General features: G+C 41.6%; 1 protein-coding gene across 3 annotated transcripts in view; it reads right to left on the minus strand.

The window, feature by feature from the left end:
• The window catches only part of FBXO32 (F-box protein 32), a 57,386-nt gene that overhangs the window by 6,994 nt on the left and 26,802 nt on the right, over positions 1-23,590 (minus strand). For 2 of the 3 annotated variants that reach the window (XM_020964946.2, XM_020964945.2), the window contains exons 5-8: positions 7,533-7,626; positions 6,691-6,875; positions 1,531-1,713; positions 321-464 (exon numbers count right to left, since the gene is read on the minus strand). In XM_020964946.2, coding sequence (XP_020820605.1) covers positions 321-464; positions 1,531-1,713; positions 6,691-6,875; positions 7,533-7,626 — 606 coding nt within the window. The remainder of the gene's footprint in view (positions 1-320; positions 465-1,530; positions 1,714-6,690; positions 6,876-7,532; positions 7,627-23,590) is intronic. The other variant, XM_020964947.2, reaches the window with a different exon arrangement.

Here is a 23,590-nt window from a genome sequence, read left to right on the forward strand (position 1 = left end):
ATAAGAAATCCCTTGAAGGGGCTACATTATTTGAATTCAACTGCTTATTTCCACTGGGTTCAAACCAATGATCAAATTTTACATAATCATAACTTAAAATAGTACAAATTCAAATATATGTGACTGCTTCAGGGAATTCTTTATTTGTCTTAATAAAGCACCCACCTATGATTTCATTCCCTCACCGTTACATTTCAGGCCATTGCAGAAGTAAAAAAGCCTTAGTTTTATATTAAGGATGTGACTGAAAATATTTGCACAGTCTCTATGAGAGGACAGAGTCTTCCTAGGCCTCTGTCAGGGTCATTTTTTCAACTCACCTTCCAAGAAAGGATGTGACAATGTTTGCAGAGCTGCAGTGTGTCTCCATATTGCTCTTTCCTTGGGTAACATCTGATAAGCTTAAAATACATCTTCTTCCAATCCAGTTGTCCTTTATCAGATAAAATTAATCGCTTGCGAATCTAAAATTAAGGTAGTGACAGCAGAGTAAGTACAAGCCTGGGATTATGGTCTGAGGGAATCTGAAAACTCTTTCTCCAACTTTTCTATCGCACCCCCTCCTTGTCACCCAATTCGCCCACAGAAGACAATTCAAAACCAGAAAACTTCCTTCTTCAGGGCTACACCTAGAGGACTACGTTGAGTTTAGCTGACTTAGAGTAAGGAAGGTACTGAAAAGCAAACTCCAGACTGGGCAGGGAAAGCAAGTGGGACAGGGTGGGGGACCAGAAATCATGCTATGTAAGAGTAATAATAATGATATTCGGCATTCCTCTAGTGCTTTGAAGTTTGAAAATGGCTTTACATACTTTGCTGATTTGATCCTTACAACAGTTCCATGAAGTTAGTGCTATAGGTCTTATTACTGCCTTTTTACAGATGAGGAAACTGAGGTTTGGAGAAGTGGCTTGCCCAAGGTCACACATACTTTAAGTATCAGAGGCAGGCCCTAAACCTAATTGGTGATGGTCAGCCTCAAGAAAAATAGCAGCGGTGCTTGCTGGTAGTGGTAGGTGGATGGGGATGAGAACTACATTTGAAGGGTTGTCATTTGGAAGGTGGAGAAAATTTGTTTTCTTTGGTTCCAGAAAGCAGAACTGAGAACAATGGGTAGAAGTACTAGACAGGCAAATTTCAACTCAGTGAAAGGAACAAGTTCTTTAATACATAGAGTTTTCCATACGTGGAATAGGTTGCCTTTGGTGGTAGTGAGCTCTCCATCACTGGAGCTATTCAAGTGAAGGTGTTCCTATGGCTGCTTGGTGACCACTCTTCAAGATGGTGTAGGGGGGACCCTCTGTTCAAGTACAGGTTGGACTAGTTAGCCTTGAAAATCTCTTCCAACTCTGAGATTCTATGATTTTATAATTCTATGATTTGAGAGTCAGAATGGGATGGGGAACCAACTATTATGCGTGTGTACTTAGAGAATAAACTTATGGAATTCTAGAGGGGAGAGATATTAGGAATGGAGAGGTGGAAGTAGGGGCATGAAGATGAAGGAAAAGAAAACTGTTGCTCAGTTACCTGTCTCTCTGTGAAATGATATTGGCAGAGTTTCTTCCATAGCAACCGGTCTTCACTGAGCAGGTGCAGATCTGGGGCCACCTGGCCCAAGCTGACAAGGTCCCTTCCATCCGTCAGCCTTTGCATGATGTTCAGTTGTAAACACAAAGGCAGGTCTGTGAAGGTGAGGCCTTTGAAAGCAGGCTGGAACCAAGGAAGATGCGGTTACATGGAGAAGGAAGGGAAAACCAACCGACCAAGAGGTAAAAGGCATCGCTTGACCACCAACCACCCTCCACTCTCGAGCTGGTTTATTCTACAGAGAGGGAATCAAAAATTCTCTTCATTCTAAACACTTAAGTTGGCTCCCGCTGTGGAGGCCAAGTGAGAAGAGTGCAGACCACCGTGAAATGATTAGCGTCTATGATGTTTCCTCAGTTTGACAAAACTTGCCTTTTATGTTCTTGAAATGTGTTGCATATTTCAGAAAGCACACACTGGGGATAAAGACAGGGTGTCTCAGAACAGCTTAAAAGGGCTACCTTGGTTTGGTGTATTCCATACAATTTTTAGAGTCCCTCCATCCATAATGGTGTCTAGTGCCTAAGAGTGGACAGAACTGAAAAAATCTGTCACGATCTATGTGGTATTGTGGTTAGCCCTTTGGACTTGGGAATCAGGTGACCTGGGTGCAACCCCCTGCCCTACTATTCACAAATTGTGTGACCTTGGGCAAGTGCTGAGATATAGTTTTTTTTCTCATCTGCAAAACAGAAATAAGATGTGTTCTACCTTATCTTACAGGGCTTTTCAAAAGCAATATGTGAATACATAGGAGGCAGTATGGTGTGCTAGATAAAGAACAGGCCTCTGAATCAGGACTACATGGGTTTAAATACACCCCCCCCCACTGCCTCCCACACATCTCGTTGCTGTAGGAACCTGAGTAAATCACTTCATTAATTTCTCAGTACTGTGGGCAATTTTCTGAGAATATAAGGTCAGCAGTGGGGAGAAGGCTGGGGAGGGGAGAGGAGCACTAGGGATCTCCCCCATATCAGTGAAATTACAAGTCTGGATAAAAATGAATGCATGAGTGAATTTCCAGCTAGATTTCTCCCTCTTTCCCTATAGAACTAGGCCAGTTAAGTGGCACAATGGATAGAGTGATAGCCTGGGAATCAGGAAGACTACAGTTCAAATCCTATCTCAAGACACCTGTTGGCTGTGTGACCCTAGGCAAGTCACTTCACTTATTTCAGTTTCTTTATCTCTGAAATGGGGATAATAATATCGTCTATCTCCCAGTACAACAGTACTTACAACAGTAAAGGATCAAATGGGATAAGAAGTTGCAAATCTGAATAAATGCTAGCTTGATGATGGTGGTGATGATGATGGTGGTGGTGGTGGTGATGATATGATGATGTGACTTGCCCAAGGGCACACAGTAATTAACTAGAAGAACAAGGGCTTGAATCAGGTTCTGAGACTTCATACCAGAGCTCCTTCCATGGCACCTCAGTTTCCTAACTCAACTCAAATGCTTTTTCCATTACTTTGAGACCATGTTATCTCTAAGCTTTGGGTCTCCTCGCCCTGCCTGGTGCCCTGCATGCTGAAGGCATTAACCAGTGTTGGTAGATTGACTGACTGGCTGATCTGTTTCCCCTTGGTCTGTGGAAGAGAACTTTTAGCTGTTTACCACAGTGAGGGCTTTGCAGGCCTGCAGAAGGCCCTAAGCCCATTTGTCATTTATTATCTACAATGGATCGAATGAGCTCATAAAACTGCCCAGGGATTTTTTTTTTTCAACTTCCAAGTGAGCTTCAAAGTATCTACTTTTTTTTGGATAAAACCCACCGGCCAATTATGACATTCGCTTCTGGTAGGAGGGGAGCACAGCAGGCAGTCAGAGTGAGTACTCTCAGCTTTTCAAACCTGACCTTTTAACCAGATCTTTGCCTCGACCCCCAGAAGAGCCCTGCCTCCTTATTAACAGTTCACATGCTCATCGTCTTCTGCTGAATATAAACATGAACCAAGGAAACAAGAGCCGTTCTTTTTCTTCTCCAAGCTAGCACCTGGCTAGAAGCCATGCTGGCCCACTCCTTGGATCCCCCCCCCAATGTAATTCTGCCTTTAGCACTTATGTGGAAGTATGGGGCAGAACCCTGCCTTGCTGCACACATCCCAGGTGCCTCTGATTCGTTCTTCCAGAAAACAAGAGCAACAACCCCTCTTGATTGTCCTAGCCTTCTCGTTAGCCTTTCTAAATGTTGCATATCTCAGCTTATAAAAACTGGCTCCATGGGATTCGATTTGAAAGTTTATCTGTACTATACATCACTCACTCTCTCTCTCTCTCTCTCTCTCTCTCTCTCTTCTCTCTCTCTCTCTCTCTCCTGTGTGTGTGTGTGTGTGTGTGTGTGTGTTGGGAAAGAGCTGAGTTCAAAAAGGGATGGGAACCCAAGGATGCTAACAGAACACTGGCCAAGCATTCTTACTTTGCATGGGCACCCATGTGATAAACCTACCTTTCCCAGTCTGCATATATCCCTCTCTCCTTAGCATCCTCTGGAGCTTGGGGGCTGTGGGGATGCAAGCTGGGTGGAGCTGTGATGTTGCTCTCAAAGTAATTTCCTTTAGAGCCACTGAGTGGTAAGGTGAAGTACACAAGAGATTATGGTGAGGGGGAAGGATGCTGGGGTAGGCATGTGGGTTCAGGTCCTAAATCAGAGACACCATGGATATAGTGGAAAGCTCCTAGTATGATGGGACTTGAGGTAAAAAACCGATATGAATTAGAATCCCAACTCTGACATATGAGTTGTATGATACACAGCAAGTCATTCAATTCCTCCGAGTATTATTTTTCTCCGCTGTAAAATGGATATGATTATTTTTCACTCCCTACCTCAGAGAGTTGTTGGAAAGAAGGGGCTTCGAAAGCCTTCAGGTATTTAATAGAATTATGCTATTGTTAGGATCACAGATCCAGAGCTGAAAGGGATCTAGACTAGGCCGTCCAGTCCAACTCTCTTGTTTTCAATAGATGAGGAAACTGAGACCCAGGGAGTTTTAAGGATTTGCCTAAGCTCACACAGGTTATTTGCAGCAGAGCTGAGACTTGAAATGAGGCCCTCTTACTACAAAACCAAGTTCTCTTTCCATGGTTCATTAACCTTTCCTTGGTTATTCTTGATAATGAATTAGGGCTATTATTAATATTAATGATGATTGTAGACATTTAAAGCTAGAAAGGACCTCAAAGGTCATTTAGTAGGTAAAGGGTTGACTACTCTGAGCCTCAGTTTTCTCTTCTGTAAAAGGGAAATAATAATACAAACAACCTCACAGGGTTGTTATAAGGCTCAAAAAAGATCACATATATACAAATTTTTTGTAAACCTTTCCAGGTCATATAATGTCAACAGAGAATTCTAACTTCCTCAAGCATGCACCTAGGCTGTCTTTGAAAGCAACATCACAACTCCACCCAGCTTGCATCCCCATATCCCCCAAGTTCCAGAGGATGCTGAGGTGAGAGAGAAGTACTCCTTACCTCATTCTGAACTGGACTGGGAAAGAAAGCTAGGTTTATTGCATGAGAAGGGAAGAATGGGAAAATCAAAAAGACAATTTACACCAAACTAATAAAAACCCCAAAGATCTTTCCCCTAAAATATCCAGATAATTAAGCCAAATGCTTTAAAAAAAAATTACTCGAATACTCTCCATTCTCCACTTGACTTTGTAGGTGATAGAATTATTCTTTCCCTTTTAGGGATTCAGAAATTAAGCCTCAGACACATTGTGACAAGATAACAAGAACACACACATGGTATTTTGAATTCTCCGCACAGCTACTTCAGTGATTAACTGTTATTTCTATAACAATTATTTGTAGATACACAGGAAGTCTCTTCACACCACTTCTGGCCAATATGAAACGGACAAGACTCTACTTTCTTTGGCAAAGTAAACCACTATAAGCAATCTTATTACAATGATTAACATGCTAAAAATCAAACAAGGAAGATGCCGAGATACTTTGTGTCCAGACTTGTATTTTCATCTATGTAGGGACCTCTAGGGTAGAAATTCTTTACATATGAAAATCAACAACTTGTGGTAATATATAGTCCTAAGGAGTGGTCCAGGGCATTGAGAGGTTAAGTGACTTATCTAACACACATTTAAAGGCAGGCAGGACTTGAACCTAGGTCTTCCTGAGTCCAAGATTGATCCTCCACTATATCGAACTGAATCCACCAATTTCTTTTTCGTGTGTTTTTCTGACAATACTTGCTAGCTATTAACTATATTGGCAGTGGGTAACAACTTAGGCTTGAGTTTTATTTATTTATTTTTTAAAAATCATTGACATATTTAGCTCTTATATTGCATGTGCTTCTCAACAGATTTCTCCTTAATATATTTCTCAATAGATCTTCTCCTCCTCCCCCTACCAGAGAGCCATGTTTTATGACAAATAAAAAGAGCAAAAGAAGTTTTTAGCAAAACTAACCAATATACCAATATCAAATAATTTGATATTATATATAGTGTTCCACACCCAAAGTTTTATCTTAAAATAGAAAAATGAGCCTACAGATGTGGACTGAGTTCCCCTGTACCTTCTCTGATCTACATTTGTGTCCAAACCCTGTACTGAAAGGTTCTTTTATCTTTATGATGAATACATAGAACTGTAATTTGCAGGTCAGTACCAGCCCCAAATCCTACTTCAGGAAAAAGTCAATAGAATCCCAGCTCTATTGCATTGACAGTATCTTGAAGCTAGGAATAAGAAGTTCGTTCGAAAAGGGTCAGAGAAAAGAGAACTCCTCAGACATTTCCCAGGGATTTCAGTGATTACAAACCTGGGAGAAATTTCAATTTTCTCATCATGCTTTTCTGGCCCTTTCCCTGAGATCATCCACTCCCCCCTTTCCTGGCTCTCCCTCCCTAGCCTACACTATCAGAGAATGTTTTGGCTGTTTCCTTTTTTCTTGCTGAGGGCCGTGTTAACATATCAAGTCATAACAATAGAGATCCTGCCATGACTAGAGGCTTCTGAAGCCCTAGTGTGGCCCCCACCCCCAGCCCCAGCTGTGCTCAGACACCCGAGCGGAGGAACTACAGTGGCCCTTTCCCTGCCTTGGCCTTCCTGCTCACCCTGGTGATTTGGATGTTGTTCAGCCGCTGCTGCCAATGCAGAATGGTCTCCATTCGGTACACCCACATGTTAATGTTCCCGACCAGAACAGACTTGCCTACCCTTTGGACCAGGGTACACAAGGATGTGTAGAGGGTCTGCAGCAACTCTCTTATCAATCTGATATTTTGTTGGTCTTCAAGGACTTGGGAGGAAAAAAAAATAAACAATTATTGATTTAATGTTTTCTCCCTCTTCTTCCTCTTTTCTATATTTTGTATGACCCTTGAGGTTTTTTTTTCCAGGAAGCTCTGCTTTCAATCAGTCACTTAATAACCAAAAAGGATTTCTTAAGTGCATTATGCGCCAGATACTTTCTTAAGTGCTGGGGATATAAAAAAAAAAAAAAAGGGAAACAGTTCCTGCCCTCAAGGAGTTTATGTTAAAGGCTGGAGAGGCCATTTACAAACTAAGGTTGTGATATATGCTGGCAATGAGAACAGATTGGACCATGGAGTTCAAAGGGGAAGGAAATGGTTCCTTATTAAGGAATGGAGCATGATAAAGGCATTAGAAAATTCAATGAATTAGGTCCTGATAAGTTCCATATAATAGCAATGCTTTGAGCTCTTCAGTGTGGTATTATTTTTTATCATCCACCTTTAAGAAATGACATGATCTTAATGCTTCATTGGTACCCTCCTTATGCCTTAAAAAATAGACACATGCATGCATACATACATACAGGTGTATATACAGATAACACATGCATAAATGTACATATGTACATGTATATACATATACATACATATATATGTATATATATATGTATGTATGTATATATGTATTAAAATAGGTTTACCTTTCAGCACAACTTTTTCCAAAATGTTCATGAAGTTCTTTTGGGCAATGCCACTCAGGGAAGTGAGCTGTGATTTTGCTATCAGTTCCAACAGCTGTGGATAAAAATAGAAGTTGCCAGGCTTAGAATACAGAAGTTTTTCCCCCCCTCTAATCTGTGCTTTGAGTCATGTGACACAGTACAGACCCACAATGACGGCTAAACAGATAAATGGCAGGCCAGGCCAGCCACAGTGAGAAGCAGATGCTCAAAATAAGAGATAAATGGGAGTAATTAAAAATCCATAGCACAGGAAGCAGGCTGAAGAATCGGATGCTTTTCTTTGAAAATATAAAGAATTTTGGCTTAAGTTGGGACCACCCCATCCCATTTGTCCTTCTTTTGTTGCTTCCCATGAAGTTCATGTCTTTTGAAAAGAAACAAGTTTGCTGGGATCTGCCGTTAATGCTTTACTTCTGCATAATCACCTCCCAAGTAGCTAAAGAAACAGATTTGAATTTTGCCTTTTTCTCTTTGTCCCAGCCCTAATGTTATAAAAAAAACTAGCAATGAACATTCAAAGGTTCAAAGTATGAACAGAGGAAGATGATGGGAGAGAATCAAGCTTTCTCGGTAACTAGCCCCAAGTAACCAAGTGGATTATACTTTCATTATGTAATTTAAACCTTTATGGAGTCTTTTTGAAGTAAACCAAAGTAGGTACACTCTTCCAAAGGAGTCTGAATATAATTACGTTTGTGATTAGAAGAATAAAAGGTACCAATGAAAATTTTCCTTTCCCCAAGTCCAAGATAGCTAATGTTGTAATGTTGTTACTGGGAATGGAGGAGGGAGGGCTATGAAAGAAATTTTTACATAATTTTGAGAACTAGAATGGACTTTAGATTATTTAGTTCAATCTCTATAATTTTTTTTTACAGATAAAGGAAAGAAGGGCTTAAAGAATTTAAACAATTTGCTCAAGGTCATGCAACAAATTATTGGCAAAAGTAGCACTCATACCAGGTTTCCTCTCATCTCTTTGTTTGCTGCTCTTTTAACCAGACCATGCTGCCTCCCTAATATCTGATTCACCTAAAGCAAGAGCTCATAAGTTTTTTGGTGTCCTGGACCTCCTTTTGCAATTTTGTGAAGCTTGTGGACCCCTTCTCAGAATAATGTGTTTAAACGCATAAAGCAAAATATACAGGATTACAAAGAAAACAATTAGATTGAAATTGAGTTATAAAAACATGTATGTCAAAAAAAAAAGTTCATGGGCTTGAGGTTAAGAACCTTTGATCTAGTCTAGATTACCACTCAAGTTATGGATTTTGCATGCAACAAAGAATGGCCAGCATGTATAAACATTGGGTTTGCACTTGATCGTGTGCTGTGAGCTCACAGCAAAGAAACTTATTTCTGTTACTTGCCTATTTTGCTCAGCACTCTTCCCCAGGCATGTGACTGTCAACTGGGGAGCTGGAGTAGTTAAAAGTGACTGATCTTCCACTTATTGGCTGGGCCAACACCCTGGACCAGAAGGCTGATGTTCTATTAATATCCTGCACCTCATATGACCCTCAAAAAGTAAGATGAAAGAAAACAAAAACCTAGATCATTGCTCAGAAGGGCAGGCTGCCTTGTACCGTGACTCATCATTAAGGGGAAAAAAACCCTAACACCAAGAAGGATTCCGACTGAGAAGCCCATCCCAAATCCAAGGTCCATTAGCCACTTAACAGTAATAGGCTATTTTAAACCTTGTCTAAAAATGCTCCAAGTCACAAGGTGTAGGTGGGTAGAGTGTGTGGTGTGAGGACTGTGCAGTCGAGGAAGGGGTTACGCCCTCAGGCCTTTGGTCTGAGAGGTTGTTTTGAAAGGAGGAAGAACAGAATGAAAAAGTATTTGGTGGCCAAAGCTACTGACTGACAAATCAAAATATAACAAGCATACTTCTGAGGCAGGACCTTAGGATCTAGGGCCAGAAGGGGCTTTAGAAATCAGCTGTCCAACCTCCTTATTTTATAGATGACTACACTGAGGCCCAGATAGCTTAAGTGATTTACCCAGGATCACACAGGTAGTGTGATAGTTCATTCACTCAGTCATTCACTCAGTCAGTCAGTCAGTCACTCATTCAACATATATTAAGCAGCTACTCTCTACAAGTTGAAAAACCTGGGTCTTCTGACTCTATATTCAGTATTCTTTTCAGTCTATCAAGTTTCTTTACTCCATGTTTTATGTGTCTTTGTATATCCTTTTATCTCTTACCCAATATGATATACTGAATGTAGTAGTTGCTTAATAAATATTTTTTGAATAACTCAGTAATGGGTAGAAATTACAGGAGGAATATTTTTGTTCAACATAAGTCATGATCTAAATTATCAAAGCTTCCCATAATGGAATGGGTCACTGGAGGTGTTCAGAGACTAGATGACTTGTCAGGAATAGAGAAGAGGGGATCCATGCACAACTAGATGACCTTTAAGGTTCCTTTAAACTCTAGGGTTTTAGGATTCACCATCTCTGTATTTTAATCCTAATCATTCCTATGCAAAGTAATTTTCCTTTCTGTACTTCAGCTGCTTCCCAACCTACAAAATATGAATATTAACACAGAGACTAAAATATGTGTAAATTTAAGCTCACAGACACAGAATACTAATAAACTTGGATGATTTAAAGTGCAAATCACCTGATTTGTCCCAGTAATACTAGAGTTACCAGTTAGCTTCCTGTCTTATTTTGAACACTGCTGTAATAGCCCCCTGTAACGTTTCTCCTGTTTGTGCAACCAATTAATGCCCTCAGGTGGCCTCTCTTGCCTGTAGGTGGCGCTATTTACAGATCACCTTGCTGACAATGATCATGATACCATTAGGTCTTAATGGCCTGAAAGAATTTTTCCCTTCAATAAAGTGTACATACCTAGGAGTGTTTGTTGACATCTTTAAATTAGATGTCTAAGCTCTAGCACAATTTAGTGATCACTTCTGTCATTTGCTTTGACTTTACGTCCTAGTATATATAGCCTATGCAGCCTTTTTCTGATCAGGCTTGAACAGTTTTTTTCTGGTTTTGAATAGGGCCATTGAGAAAACCTCCCCTAAAGTCCTACCCCAGTGTCTCTTCATCATGGCATGGAGGTGACCCTGGGTTCTCAAAGGCAATGCCAGGGGAGCTCTAGTTCTGGCGAGTCCTACCAGGCTGTAAGGCTGGTGATGAGCTATGTTACTGTCACCTGAGAAGCCCTGGATAGCAGAGTTCAGGATAGACTCATTACCTGAAGGTTGGTTCTTGGGTGATCTTTTTTTTTTTTTTGCATTGGGAGTTGAGGGGGAGAGTAGTGGTGCACAGCAACTTGGGAAGAATCTTAATTAAGCTGTGGATGGCTTATGATGTTAATTCCTAGAGGTACTGCCCATGCTGGTAAAATCATGAAGTTTCTAAGGAATGAAGTGAGTGGAAGATAACTAACAGGAATATAAATTGGGTCCAGTATAGCTGTTGTTTTCCTACCCATCACTGTCAAGCATATTACAGATTTATAGGCTTCTGTAGAACCAGAAGCTACCTGGTACAGTAGAAAGGAGAGAGTGTTAACCTGAAGTCAAGAAGACTGGATTTTAAATCCTGTCTCAGACACTTTCTAGCTATGTAACCCAATCAAGTCATTTAACTTCTCCCTACTTCACTTTCCCTCATCTGTAAAACGGAGATAACAATATCATCTTCCTCACAGAGCTGTTATAAGGACCAAATGAGATAATAAATGTAAAGTACTTTGCAAACTGCCACATAAATGTAGTTATTACTATTAGAAAAAGAACTGGGTTTGTATCCTGGCTGTCTTCTGCTTATGATCTATGTGACCTTTGTTAAGTTACTAAACCTCTCTGTGCCCTAGTTTCCTCATCAGTAAAACAGGGTGTGGGGGAAACTGCATTTGAAGTATTGGAAATAGCAGGTCATCTCTAAGGGTCTTTTCCAGTGATAAATCCTGTGACCTAGGATCCGCTAGTGTTGACTTGGCTTGATACTTGAGCTGGTTCTAACCCTTTCTTCATTTTACAGATGTGGAAACTGTCTGCCGTGTATCCCGCCATGACACATCCTAAAGATATGACAACCCACAGTCCCCTCAACATGGAATTTGATAGGATGAAATACAGGTCATGTCTTTTCCCTTTCATTATCCAGGATCGATTTACATTCTGAAAATAAGAGGCTACTTATGTATCGACGCTTTTAGGAAAAACAAAGTCTGAAAGCTTATGTTAACAGCATGCTGTGAATAGCAGCCATTGGGGTTATCAGTTTCCACGGCATAACAGGGCAACAGTTGCAGGCACTTGGTCTGACCACTGCACTGGTGTTAGGTGCCTGGGCGCACATGAGCTTTCCTTTAAATGTTTGTTGAATGAATGAAGGAAAGTAGGAAGGAAGGAAAGGATGAAATGGGAACTGTGGATACCATTTTAAAAACGGTGAATGAGAGAGAAAATAAGCCAAGGTTTCTGATTGCTTTGGATAGCATACTTCAATTCTTCAAAAGCACTATAATTTGGGGCAGCTAGGTGGCACAGTGGATAGAGCACCGGCCCTGAAGTCGGAGCACCTGAGTTCAAATTTGGCCTCAGACTAAACACTAGACACTTACTAGCTGTGTGACCCTGAGCAAGTCACTTAACCCCAATTGCCTAAAAAACAAAACAAAACAAAAGCACTACAATTTCATCAGTGTTGGTACTTGGCCAACATAGGCAATAGGGTATATGGAGTGAACAGAGTCCTACATTTGGAGTCAGGTATACCTGAGTTCCAATCCTGCCTCTCCTTATAAAATGTATGTCCGTGGGCAAGTCAATTGACCTCTCTGAGCCTCAGTTTCCTCTTCTGTAAAAGGCTATTACTAATGCCTGTTGTAAGTCTCAAATGAGATCACTAATGTAAACTTCTTTGAAAACTTTAGAATGGGGATGGCTAGGTGGCGCAGTGAAGAGAGCACAGCCCAGGAGTCAGGAGGACTTAAGTTCAAATCTGGCCTCAGATACATAACACTCACTAGCTGTGTGACTCTGGGCAAGTCACTTAACTCCAACTGCCTCACAAAAACAAACAAAAAAACCTTTAGAACACTAAATGAATTTCAGTTACTATTCCTATCCACATCACTGAAGCAACACCAACCAAAAAAACCCCGCAAACCTTCACTTGATGGCTACCCTTCTGGACATGCGCCTCTCTGAACTAAACCAGGCTGCTCTTTGATGGCACAGGGCAGAGGCCACTGGGTCTTTCCCAGATGGGAAGATCCTGTCTGAGTTTGTGTTTCTCTGGCACTGACTTCAAAAGCTCAGGATCATTTCCACACCAAAATGAGGCACCAAAGGAGAACTTTAACAGAGGTTTTAACATTAAGAAAGAATGGCCAGGAAGCATTCATCTTGAGACTATTATGTTGGGCAAAAGCTGTTAAGCTCTACCTTCCTCTGATACGCAGGCTAGCAAGAATATTTTATTGAGGACCAGCTGAAAAGAAATGCAACTTTCATTTTTACTCTGTGTACAACTCTGGCTGTGTATGTGCTTGAATACACAGGGTGAATGTTAATTTGGTATACATTTGCTTACCAAGCTGATTCAATATCTGAGACTATGTGTCTCCTTCCTCCCCTCTTTGTAGGGGTAAAGGAGAACAGAAGAGAATCTGTCATGTAGGAGCTAGGAGAATTTACCAGTAAGGGTTGAGCAATTACTCTGAAGGCAAAAACAAACAAAACAGACAAACATTTTCTACTTAACAAATTTTAGTCATTATTATGTTTAATGACATCCATGGGGGGAGGAGGAAGCAGGGAAAAGGGAAGGAGAGGGGGAATAAATGGAGGAATGAGGGAGGATGTAGAAAAGAGAAGGGAGGGGAATGAATTGAGGAGGGAGGGAGGGAAGACAGCAGGGATGGGACAGGGAGGAAGGAAACGGAATTAGAAAGGAGGGAGAGATTTGAGAGGAAGAAAAGGAGGGGAAGAAGGAGGGAAATGGGGAATGAGAGGGAGAAATGAAGGGGGAGATAGAAGAAAGTGAAAAGAAGGAAGGAGAGAAAACAGGAGAGGAAGGAAAGGGAGGGGGAAAAGAAGGAATGAGGGGAGGAAAAGGAAGATGGAAGGAGGGAACAAAAGGGGAAAGAAGAAAGGAAGGGAGATGAGGAAGTAAGAGAAGTAGGTATGGTCACAGCTCCTGAATTCTATGCTATTACCACCTGTCCTTATTGTATAGTCATCACAATCAGTCGTGACTAATTTTTTTTTTCAGTAAGATAAATGCTTCTGAGAAACAGGATGAAGTAATGGTAGTTACCACAAACTAAAACCACATCCTGCCCTTGAGCCTGGGGCATTGCTACTGCTCTGCCATTGAAGATTTGTCACAAATCTCAGCAAAGAGACCCACCAGGGTTTGAAATAGCTTCCAAGATTAATGGGTAGGAGTGAGATCTTGAACTTTCAGAAATGAATTGGCGCGTCCACCATTAGGTACGTAGGTTAAAAGGAATGTCATCATTTGTCTTCTCTTGTCTGGGAATATTAGATCTAGAAGGATGTGTTAGGAGTAATATAGTCCAACTCTTTCATTTTACAAATGAAGAAAGAGGCTCAAGGACATTGTACAAAATTCCACAAGCAGTAAGTGGAAGAACTGGGATTCAAACCCAGACTTTCTTACAAGAAAGTGTTCTTTCTAGGGGACTATGTTGCCTCCTCATGGAGTGTCCTTTGAAAAGAGTTTAATAACAGCCCCCGTAACATTATTCTACCAACTTATGAAGCCAACTGATACTCTTACATGGCTATACTGGGACCTAGTTATTTGTCATTCAAAGGTGTGACAAATTCAAGTAGGAAAAGCAGACCCAAGCCTAGAGAGACTAGAGCAGCAAATGTCTGTCTGTCTATCTATCTATCTATCTATCTATCTATCTATCTATCTATCTATCTATCTATCTATCTTTTAAACGGTCATAGAAAGGCTCACAGGATCTTAGGAAGGAGGCAGGCACAAACACTGATTAAGCACCTACTACATGCCAGGCACCTTGCTAAGTGCTTTACAAATCTTATCTCATTTGATCCTCACAACAACCCTGGGAAGTAGGTGCTGTTATTAACCTCATTTTATAGTTGAGGAAACTGAGGTGGGGGAAATTAAATAACTTGTACAGGGTCACAGAGGTAGTAAATGTCTGAGGTCAGATATGAACTCAGGTCCTCCTGACTCCAGGCCATTGCTCTATTAGCTGTACTACCTAGCTAGACTGACGGAGCTGGAAAGAACCTTAAAGATAACTAGTTCTATCTCTTAATTTTCTTTATTCAATCTCCTCTTTATCTTAAAGCGCCTCCTCCTCCTTGTTTCTCTGTCTCTGTCTCTCTCTATCTCTGTCTCTCTTGGAAGAAATAGGGGTTATGTGACTTGCCCAGGGTCATAGCTAATAAGTGTCAGAAGCAGAATCTGAACTCAGGACCTTGTGGCTCCGAGCCAGTGCTCTAACCACTGAACCACAAATGCTGAAAATGAGGCTCATATGGGAAGTGACTTACCCAAGGTCACACCCTAGTAAGTGGCAATTACTTGAACCCTAGGCTGTATGCAAGTCCAAGTCAAGTGCTCTTTATCCAACAATTACCCTAGAAGCAGTTTCCCAAGTGTGTTCTATGCACAAGACATATTGTTAGGAACCAGAATAGATGCAGTCCCAAATTCCCCTCATGTGACAACTGAGATTTTTCTAACCTCTATTATGCACGTGGTTGATTAGAGAACATTTCATAATGATATCAAAGGCCTAACATCATCCCAACTTCGAGAAGCTTCACTTTATCATATGTAATTTCTCACACTTCTGGCTCTTCTGTTAATACCAGTGTTAAACACCCTTAAGAAGTCTTTGTCTTTTAGAAAATAAACCCCCACTTTTATTTTGCTCTGTTCTCTCTCCATCAGACTCTGTTCTTTCAAAACCCTTATTTACTCAATGGATGACACAAATTAAAACCGTGGAAAGTTCTGGGCTGACTTTGAGCCCGAACACTGACAGGTTGGATGAGAATCACTTTCAACCACATTAATAATCTTAGGGCATGTCAGGATTGGGTAAATATTATTTGCAAGTAAAATATCCCTTTGACTTTCTTTCTTTCTTTCTTTCTTTCTTTTTTTAAAGAACAGTCAAGTCTAGAAGAATTAATTGTACTTTCAACACAGCCAAAGTTAACCCCTTGTCCCTTTGATTCATCCTGCATGCTGCTACAGATGAAAACACATTTCCATCCTTCTACTTAACAGCCTAAAATGGTTGTCTTTGGTCAAATACTGAAAATCTCCTCTCCTCCAGTTGGTTTTCAAGGCCCTCCATAATTCCATTCACTTGATGTCAATTCTGATCAACAGACAGTCATTAAGCACTTATCCAGTGTAGAACACTATGCTGGGTACTGGGAGAGATATAAAGTTTAGATGAGACAAAGTTCCTACCCTCCTGAAGTTTACAGTCTAGTAATGTGGAATATGGCATATAGAGATACGAAATAACAAGAGAAGCTTAAACAAAATATTATGTGAGCTCCTGGGGGAAAGGCTGCGCCTCACTGCTGGGGTCAGGGAAGGCTTCTTGGAGGTATATTCTTCCCATACACAATAGATGAGGACTGAAAACCTGTAGGACCATCCTAAAGTGAAGGTGGAAGGGAACTGCATTGGCAGAAGTGCCCATATCATTCCAGGTCATTCTAGGGGAAGTACCTGCCTCAGGGTGGCGAAATGCACAAGCAGGCCACCATCTACCCAAAACTTGGCCTTATGAGTGGCTTTAATTGAAGGCATTGGGTTTAAATTTTGGATCACAGGACCATATTTCAGCAATTCATTTGCCAAACCACTGGTCAATTTAAGCTAAAACATTTCTTGTTTTGAGAAATGCATTCTTAGGAGAAGGAATGCGGCAACTTGTTGGAAGAATTAGGGAAAAAAAAGAATATGAGGGTGGCAATTTAGGGGAAAAAACACCCCAAGAATATGCAGTGGTTACAGCTCTTATACAGAAGGCTCAGCTTCAGGGTACTGGTGGGAAGGTATCGACAAACTTCCCTGCTTGTCTGATTTGATCCATCAGTACCTCTGGATAGGAATAAGCTGGGCCTCCAAGAACTTGGAAGGTTGTGGACACAGCTGTAAAACAGTAGCCTCATTCTCATTCCACAGGGAACAATGGGTGGGGCAGGGTGGTAATTTGGGTCAAAAAACCCAGACCCCACAGGCCTGTCAAGTCTGCCATTGGGGTGTGTACATTCCAGGATCCTTGCATTATCCCCCATGTTCCTCCTCCGATGCCCTCCTTTAATGCCTTCCTGGGCATGGAGGTGACCCTGGGTGCTCAAAGACTATGCCAGAGAAACATAAGCTCTGGCAGTTTCTTTCAATCTGGAAGGACTTCAAGTTTAGGCTTGGCAAAGGGCTCTGGGTCTGGTGTCCAAGGACCAGCCCAGCTAAACTCAGAGAGGCTCATCATCACAGGGCTGGCCACTAGGCAATCTTTTTTTTTTTTCTCTTGGCCATGATAACTTCTGAAACCGCCCATTAAAGCATGAAGAGGCTGGGATCTATTTTCAGTGGAGGAAGGACCCACAGTGAAGAAATAACAGAGCTTTGAAGTAAAATTGAACAAAGTATTTCCCTTACTTACACAGGTAAGTCAAGGGAACCTGGAACAAAGAGAACAGTTCTGGACTTCAGTATCATAAGGAGCCAATAATCAGCCTTGCAGATAGACCTCCACCAGATCTGTTTTTCCTACACTGTTGCTTTTATCTCACCCTTCCCTTGCTCAAAAAACTCCCATAACTCCTCATTGTTTGTAGGATAAAGCCCAATTAATTGGCTTGGCATTTGAGGCCCTTCATAAAGTCTGACTACTCCCCTAAGATGAGCCTGAGCTTCAGTCAGACACCAGCCTGGTGATGGTTCCTGAATGCACCCTGTACTTTTCTGCCTTTGCATGTTCCCACATGTGGTTCCCCTGCCCTGGGATGCTTTTCCTTTCTTCCTTCTTTGGTTGAAGTCTACTCTTCTTCTAAGACCTAGCTTAGACCTCACCTCTGAGAAGCCTCCTCTGCCCACCACAGCCTACTGGAGCCGCCGTGGTCGTCGTCGTCGTCGTCGTCGTCGTCGTCGTCGTCTTCTTCTTCTTCTTCTTCTCTCTCTCTCTTTTTTTTTTTTGGGCTAGGCAATGGGGTTAAGTGACTTGCCTAGGGTCACACAACTAGTAAGTGTTATGTGTCTGAGGCTGGATTTGAACTCAGATTCTCCTGATTCCAGAGCTGGTGCTCTATCTGGTGGGCCACCTAGCTGCCCCAAGTCCCTTTCTTCTTAACAGGAATTCCCGTTTTACCTTACTGCATACTGGCCACTAAAAGTTATTGTCAGCTACCTCTTAAAATACTAAGTCTTAGTTCCTTCTTCAATTCTGCCTCCCATCTCTGCTCCCCCACCTTTGTATCCCCTTCCAGTCCCATGCTTTCCACATAGCAGGCGCAGAATAAAGAGTCAAGAGACCTAGGTTCAAATCCCACCTCAGATACTTATTGGCTATGTAAGGATGAACAAGTCACTTAAGCTTTCATAGCCTAATCTTCCTCATCTGCAAAATAATACTTGGACTGCCTTACCCGGAGTGAAGAGAGAAGTATTGTACAATTCTACCTCTCCCCAAACACCCTCTAATTTAAGGCTCCACATAAATGTGAGTGATTATTATTCATGGAGCAGTTAGATACCAGAAGTCTCAACTGGAGCAGAATGCTACGATTTAGCTACAGCTGTCAAACTGCTTTTCCTAATGCACAGGTCTGACCATGTCACCCACCTATTCAATAAACTGCAGTGGATCGATGTTATTTCCAGGATCAAATATAGAATCCTGTGTTTGGCTTGTCAAGCCCTTTGTAACCTGGACCCTTCCCACTCATCCAGTCTTCTTACACCTTAGTCCCCTCCACATACTCTTCAACACAATGACACTGGTCTCCTGGCCGCTTCTTGAATTAGATACTCCAACCCCCGTCTGGGTATTTTCTCTGGCTATCCCCCGTGCCTGGAATGCCCTCCCTCTTCATCTCTGCCTCCTGGCTTTCCTGGCCTCTTTAGTTGCCAGATAAAATCCTACTTTCTACAAGAAGCCTTTCCTGATCCCCCTTACGGCTAATGCCTTCCTTCTATTAATTATCTCTTGGTTATATATTGTTCCCTCTGTTAGACTGTAAACCCTTTGAGGACAGGGACGTCTTTTGCCTCTTTTTGTATCCCAAGCACTTAGCACAGTGCCTAGCACGTAGTTAAATGCTTAATAAATGATGACTGATTGGTATCTTGCTTGCATGTTTTCTCCCCCATTAGACTGTGAGCTCCTTCAGAGCAGGGACTGTCACTTTTGGTTTTTTTTCTATCCCCAGCACTTAGCACAGGGCCTGGCATACAGTAGATGCTTAATAAGTGTTCGTTGACTGACTGATATTTGTGGATTACAAAGCTCTTTATGAACATTTCTTATTTCTAGTTCACAGCAACCCTATGAGGAGGGCAGTGCAATCATTTGATTACCTTTGAGATAGTGTGTCTCCTATGTGCCCTTATGACAGCTGGGATCTCTCAGGGAACTCCTCCTAATGTAATTACATTCCAACTCCACAAAGGGTCCTAGCCTTTGAAACTTCCTCTCCATCTCTTGAGTGGCAGAACCCAAATGTGTTAACCTTCAGGTCATGGTGCAAACCCAATCTTTTCAGACTGTTACACCAATAGGTAGGCTGTATTCTGATTTTCTTAACATTCTAAATAGCTTTGAGATGATCTCGGAAATTCATGGTTAAAGATCATTCATTTTCAAATGAAGTGAGCATTCAGAGGCCCAAAAATGCTGGGATCAAGCCTGGTCTCATGAAGGTTTGAAAACTATTCTTTTAAGTCTTAAAGCACTACCAGATGACCACCTTGCCTGCCCCTACAGATGTAAAAGGGATTCTTATCTCCCTCCGAGAGACCTCTGAGGCCATCTAGTCCAGACTCCTCATTTTACAGATGACCCTGATGAGACCCAGGAGGTTAAGTGACTTGCCCAAGGTCACATAGGTACAAAGTGCCAGATGAGGGATTTGAACAGATCAGACTAGATGGTAATGGAGGTCTCCCTCTCAAGTCAGTCAGCAAGTCTTTACTAAGTGCACACTCTCTGCCAGGCATTGTGCTGAGTACTACAGATACCAAGAAAGGCCAAAATAGCCCAATACGTCCTTGCCCTCTAGGAACTTCCATTCTAACGGGTAGATAACATGCAAACAACATGTATATCCCAAATACGTTCTGTGATTCTGTAATACTTTCATTTTCATGTGCTTTTGTCACCTTTGTTACAAAGTGGATTTTGAAAAAATGGAAAATTTCAAAAGCTGTAGAATTTCTAATCTGTCATGCTTACTAAATAGGTTTTCCGAATGGAATCAGATTTTTTTTAAAATGTATGTTTTTTTAGAAGCACAAGCTTTTCTCTTTTAAAGGAACTTAAAAGTTGGTTAGACCTTTATAATAGTTTAGTTTAGAATTAAGGATTAACTGTAGCAGAAAAGCTTAGAGGATTAAAATCGGGTGGATTAGAGGATGGGGCATTAGAGTGACTGGCATGGCAACATGCTAAGTCTCCAATACTCTAAGAGATCTGTGATGGCTCTGATGCAGCTGTTCTCTCCAGTGATGACGATGTCAACCCATCCCTGCCTGCCCACCTAGTTGGACCCTTGTCTGAGCCTATTCATAACAAGGGTCCATCTCACACGCTGGTGGCCTTCTTGATAGTACTCTCGATAGTATGTAAGATGTCCATTGGTACCCAAAGGACGATGGATCCTCAAAAGAGGGGCAAGGAACTTCTGAGGTCATCCGTTCTAACCTCCTAATTTTACAGATAAGCTCACCGAGGCCCAAGGTCGAACAGGCACTGTGTCAGAAGGAGGATTTGAACCTATGCCCTCTAATAAAAGAGTCGATGTCCCTTCCTTTGTTTTCACCATATGACCAACCGGCTGATCATTTTTTCCCCAGTCCTATGTTTCTCTGATGCCATCCTTAATGGTGCTTCTGCCTTGGGATTTTCCTGTGTGATGTGCTTTAGCTGGTTCACACCTCCCATCAGCCTCTCTTTTGCTTTTTAAGTGATTTAGTGCATTTCAGAATCCTTAACCCAGAAGACTGATAATGGTATCTAGAAATAATGAAAGGCTCACAGTTCTATAGCCCTTAAATGTTTAACAAAGTGATATAGAGATAGGTAGTAAAATATTACAGATAAGGAAACTGAGGCCCTGAGAGGCTGACCTGCTCACAGTGACACAACTATAAGCCATTGAGGCAGGATTTGAACCCAGTTCTCTTAATTCCAAGTCCAACACTTTCTACTATGCTGTACACCTATTACCAGGCTATGGTCAGGAAGGGGAATAAGCATTTACATAGCACCTGCTATATTCCAGGCACTGTGCTGAGTGCTTTACAAATATTATTTCATTTGTTCCTCACAGTGACCCTGGGAAGGAGGTGCCACTATTATCCCCAGATGAGGAAACTGAGATAAATAGTGATTACACACAGCTGGTGTTTGAGTTCACTTTTGAACTCGGGTCTTCCTTACTGTAGTCCCACCGTGGCGCCACCCTGTGGCTGATGTGTTAGGGGTGGTCATATGTTGACTTGGGTCTCTCTTCATGAGCCCATTTGGGGTTTTCTTGGCAAAGATACTGGAGTGGTTTTCCATTTCCTTCTCCAGCTCATTTTACAGATAAGGAACTGAGGTAAACTGAGGCAGTTAAATGACTTGCCCAGAGTCATGTAGCTAATCAGCCTTAAGCAATTAGGAAGTGGGGATGGGGTGGGGAATTGATTTCAAGAAATTTAACTGTCATATCTATCTCACAGGATTAGCTTGATGATTAAAAAGAGGCCATCTGTAAAATGCTTTTAATTCCCCAAAGGAAAAAACTAAACTTCAAAACAGAAACATAGTGCCTCTTATTATGAAAATGTTTTAAGGGTCTTAATCAAATAACACTTTATTCCAAAAGCTGCTGAGGGGCTTAAGCAGAAGAAAAAAAAATTCTTCCTTCTCCAAATAAAAATATTCTTCCAACATTTCTAAACCAAAACACCTTCATGAGCATTCAGTAATTCTTACTTTGTGACCTTAAGAATATTTGAGGGCAGGTCTCATGGAGCATCACATCCAGAATGCCACTGGTTTTACAAACTCCTTTGACTGGTGTAAAAGAAGCAAACACACTCCTTTTACTGAGTGTGAGTGAATGAGAGTGGAGTGAATGAGAATTTTTTTCATGCTAGTGAATGCATCTTAAGTCACTGTCAGTTTTTCCTTAAGAAAAGTTGGCCTCTTTTACAGTAACTTCGTCTGAAAGGACTGAGTACCTAGGGAAAAGTGGACATTCCGTGTCTTCCCCATGACTGGAAGGCACAGCCTCCTTCCCTCTTAGGGTCCTTGGCTTTCTTTAAGGCTCAGCCCTCTCCTCAAAGCCTTTCCTAAAGTCCTCTCTCCTTCTTCAAATTATCATGAATATACTTGTCTATGTAAATGTTATACCTCCCTCAGTAGAATGTGTGCTCCCTAAGGGAAAGAAAAGATTTGTTCTGCTTAGTATTCACAGTGACTTGCATATACTAGGTGCTTAATAAATACTTGTGGGATTTTAATATGAGGGGAAAAATCCAACGCATTGGTAACAACAATAGATATAGTGCTTTAAAGGTTTGCAAAGTGCTTTATGTGTTTTATCTCATTTCATTCTTATAATAACCCTGGCAGGTAGATGCTATTATTTTTATCCCCATTTTACAGATGAGGAAAGGAGGCAAATGGTAGTTAAGCAGCTTGCCCAGGGTCACACAGCTAATAAATGTCTGAAGCAAGATTCCAATTCAGGCCTTCCTGATGATGTCAAGCACTCTATATACTATGTCCCTGGCTGCCCCACTGAAACTAGGGTGCCAGCAGGGACAGAGAAAAATAATTCAGTTTGCTCAGGCTAGGTGTTCTTCCCTTTCATGATAAAGCAAACAATTGCGATGTCCAAGCCTCGAGTCCAAACTAGTCTTTAAACCAATGTCATTGTTAGCATGTGATAAGTTCAATCTTGTGTATGAGTTCTAGTCCTACATTGGCCACTTACTGGGTAATACTGGGCAAATCAGTGAACCTCTCTGAACTTCAGTTTCTTCATCTATAAAATGTGGATATTTACCTACAGCACAGGGCTGTTATAAGGATTAAATGAGATGATGGATTTAAAGCACTCCCTCTCTTACTCTCTCATGTTGTCTGTGATTATTTTCTTCCATACATGATGATGTTTGGGGCCTGTGGTGGCAAAAGCACGAATGTGCCATTATTATATGATTGTCTGTGTGTGTATGTGTTTGTGTGTGTGTGTGTGTGTGTGTGTGCATGCGTGTTCGTGTGTGATGGCAAAAGTGTATGTATGGGAGGAAGGAAGAGATGTGAAATGTGATGCTGAGAAGATACTAATTTTCTTAACAGCCACACTTCCAGTATTATAGGGAAGGACTTTGTGTGGTTGGATGTCCTCATATAATAACCAGAAAGGAGGTACTACCACCCCCTAGGCCACAGAAGACATTGGGCTGTCACAGAGCTGCTGCAAACCAATCCTCTAGGCTAGACTCCAGACTACCCTGAGCCCTATGGCTACACCTCCCTCAGTGCCTGGTGCCTGGCCCAACAACATTCATGCTCAATTCTGCAACTATCTGGGTTGAGAAGGTGTCTTGTGTTAGTCACCTGTGCTGAAAAAACAACTTAATGACTCAAATAGAGAGGATTATTTGCCCAAGAGCACGTCTTGTGTTAATCACTTGTATTGGGAGAATGCTGTCTTAGTGAGTCAAACAGAGAGAATCATTTGGCCAAAGTGTAGGGCCTTAGCAAAGAGCCCCACACC

Source organism: Phascolarctos cinereus, unplaced genomic scaffold, assembly GCF_003287225.1.
Source record: "Phascolarctos cinereus isolate Bilbo 61053 unplaced genomic scaffold, phaCin_HiC Scaffold_4;HRSCAF=312, whole genome shotgun sequence".
NCBI classification, from domain to species: Eukaryota; Metazoa; Chordata; class Mammalia; order Diprotodontia; family Phascolarctidae; genus Phascolarctos; species Phascolarctos cinereus.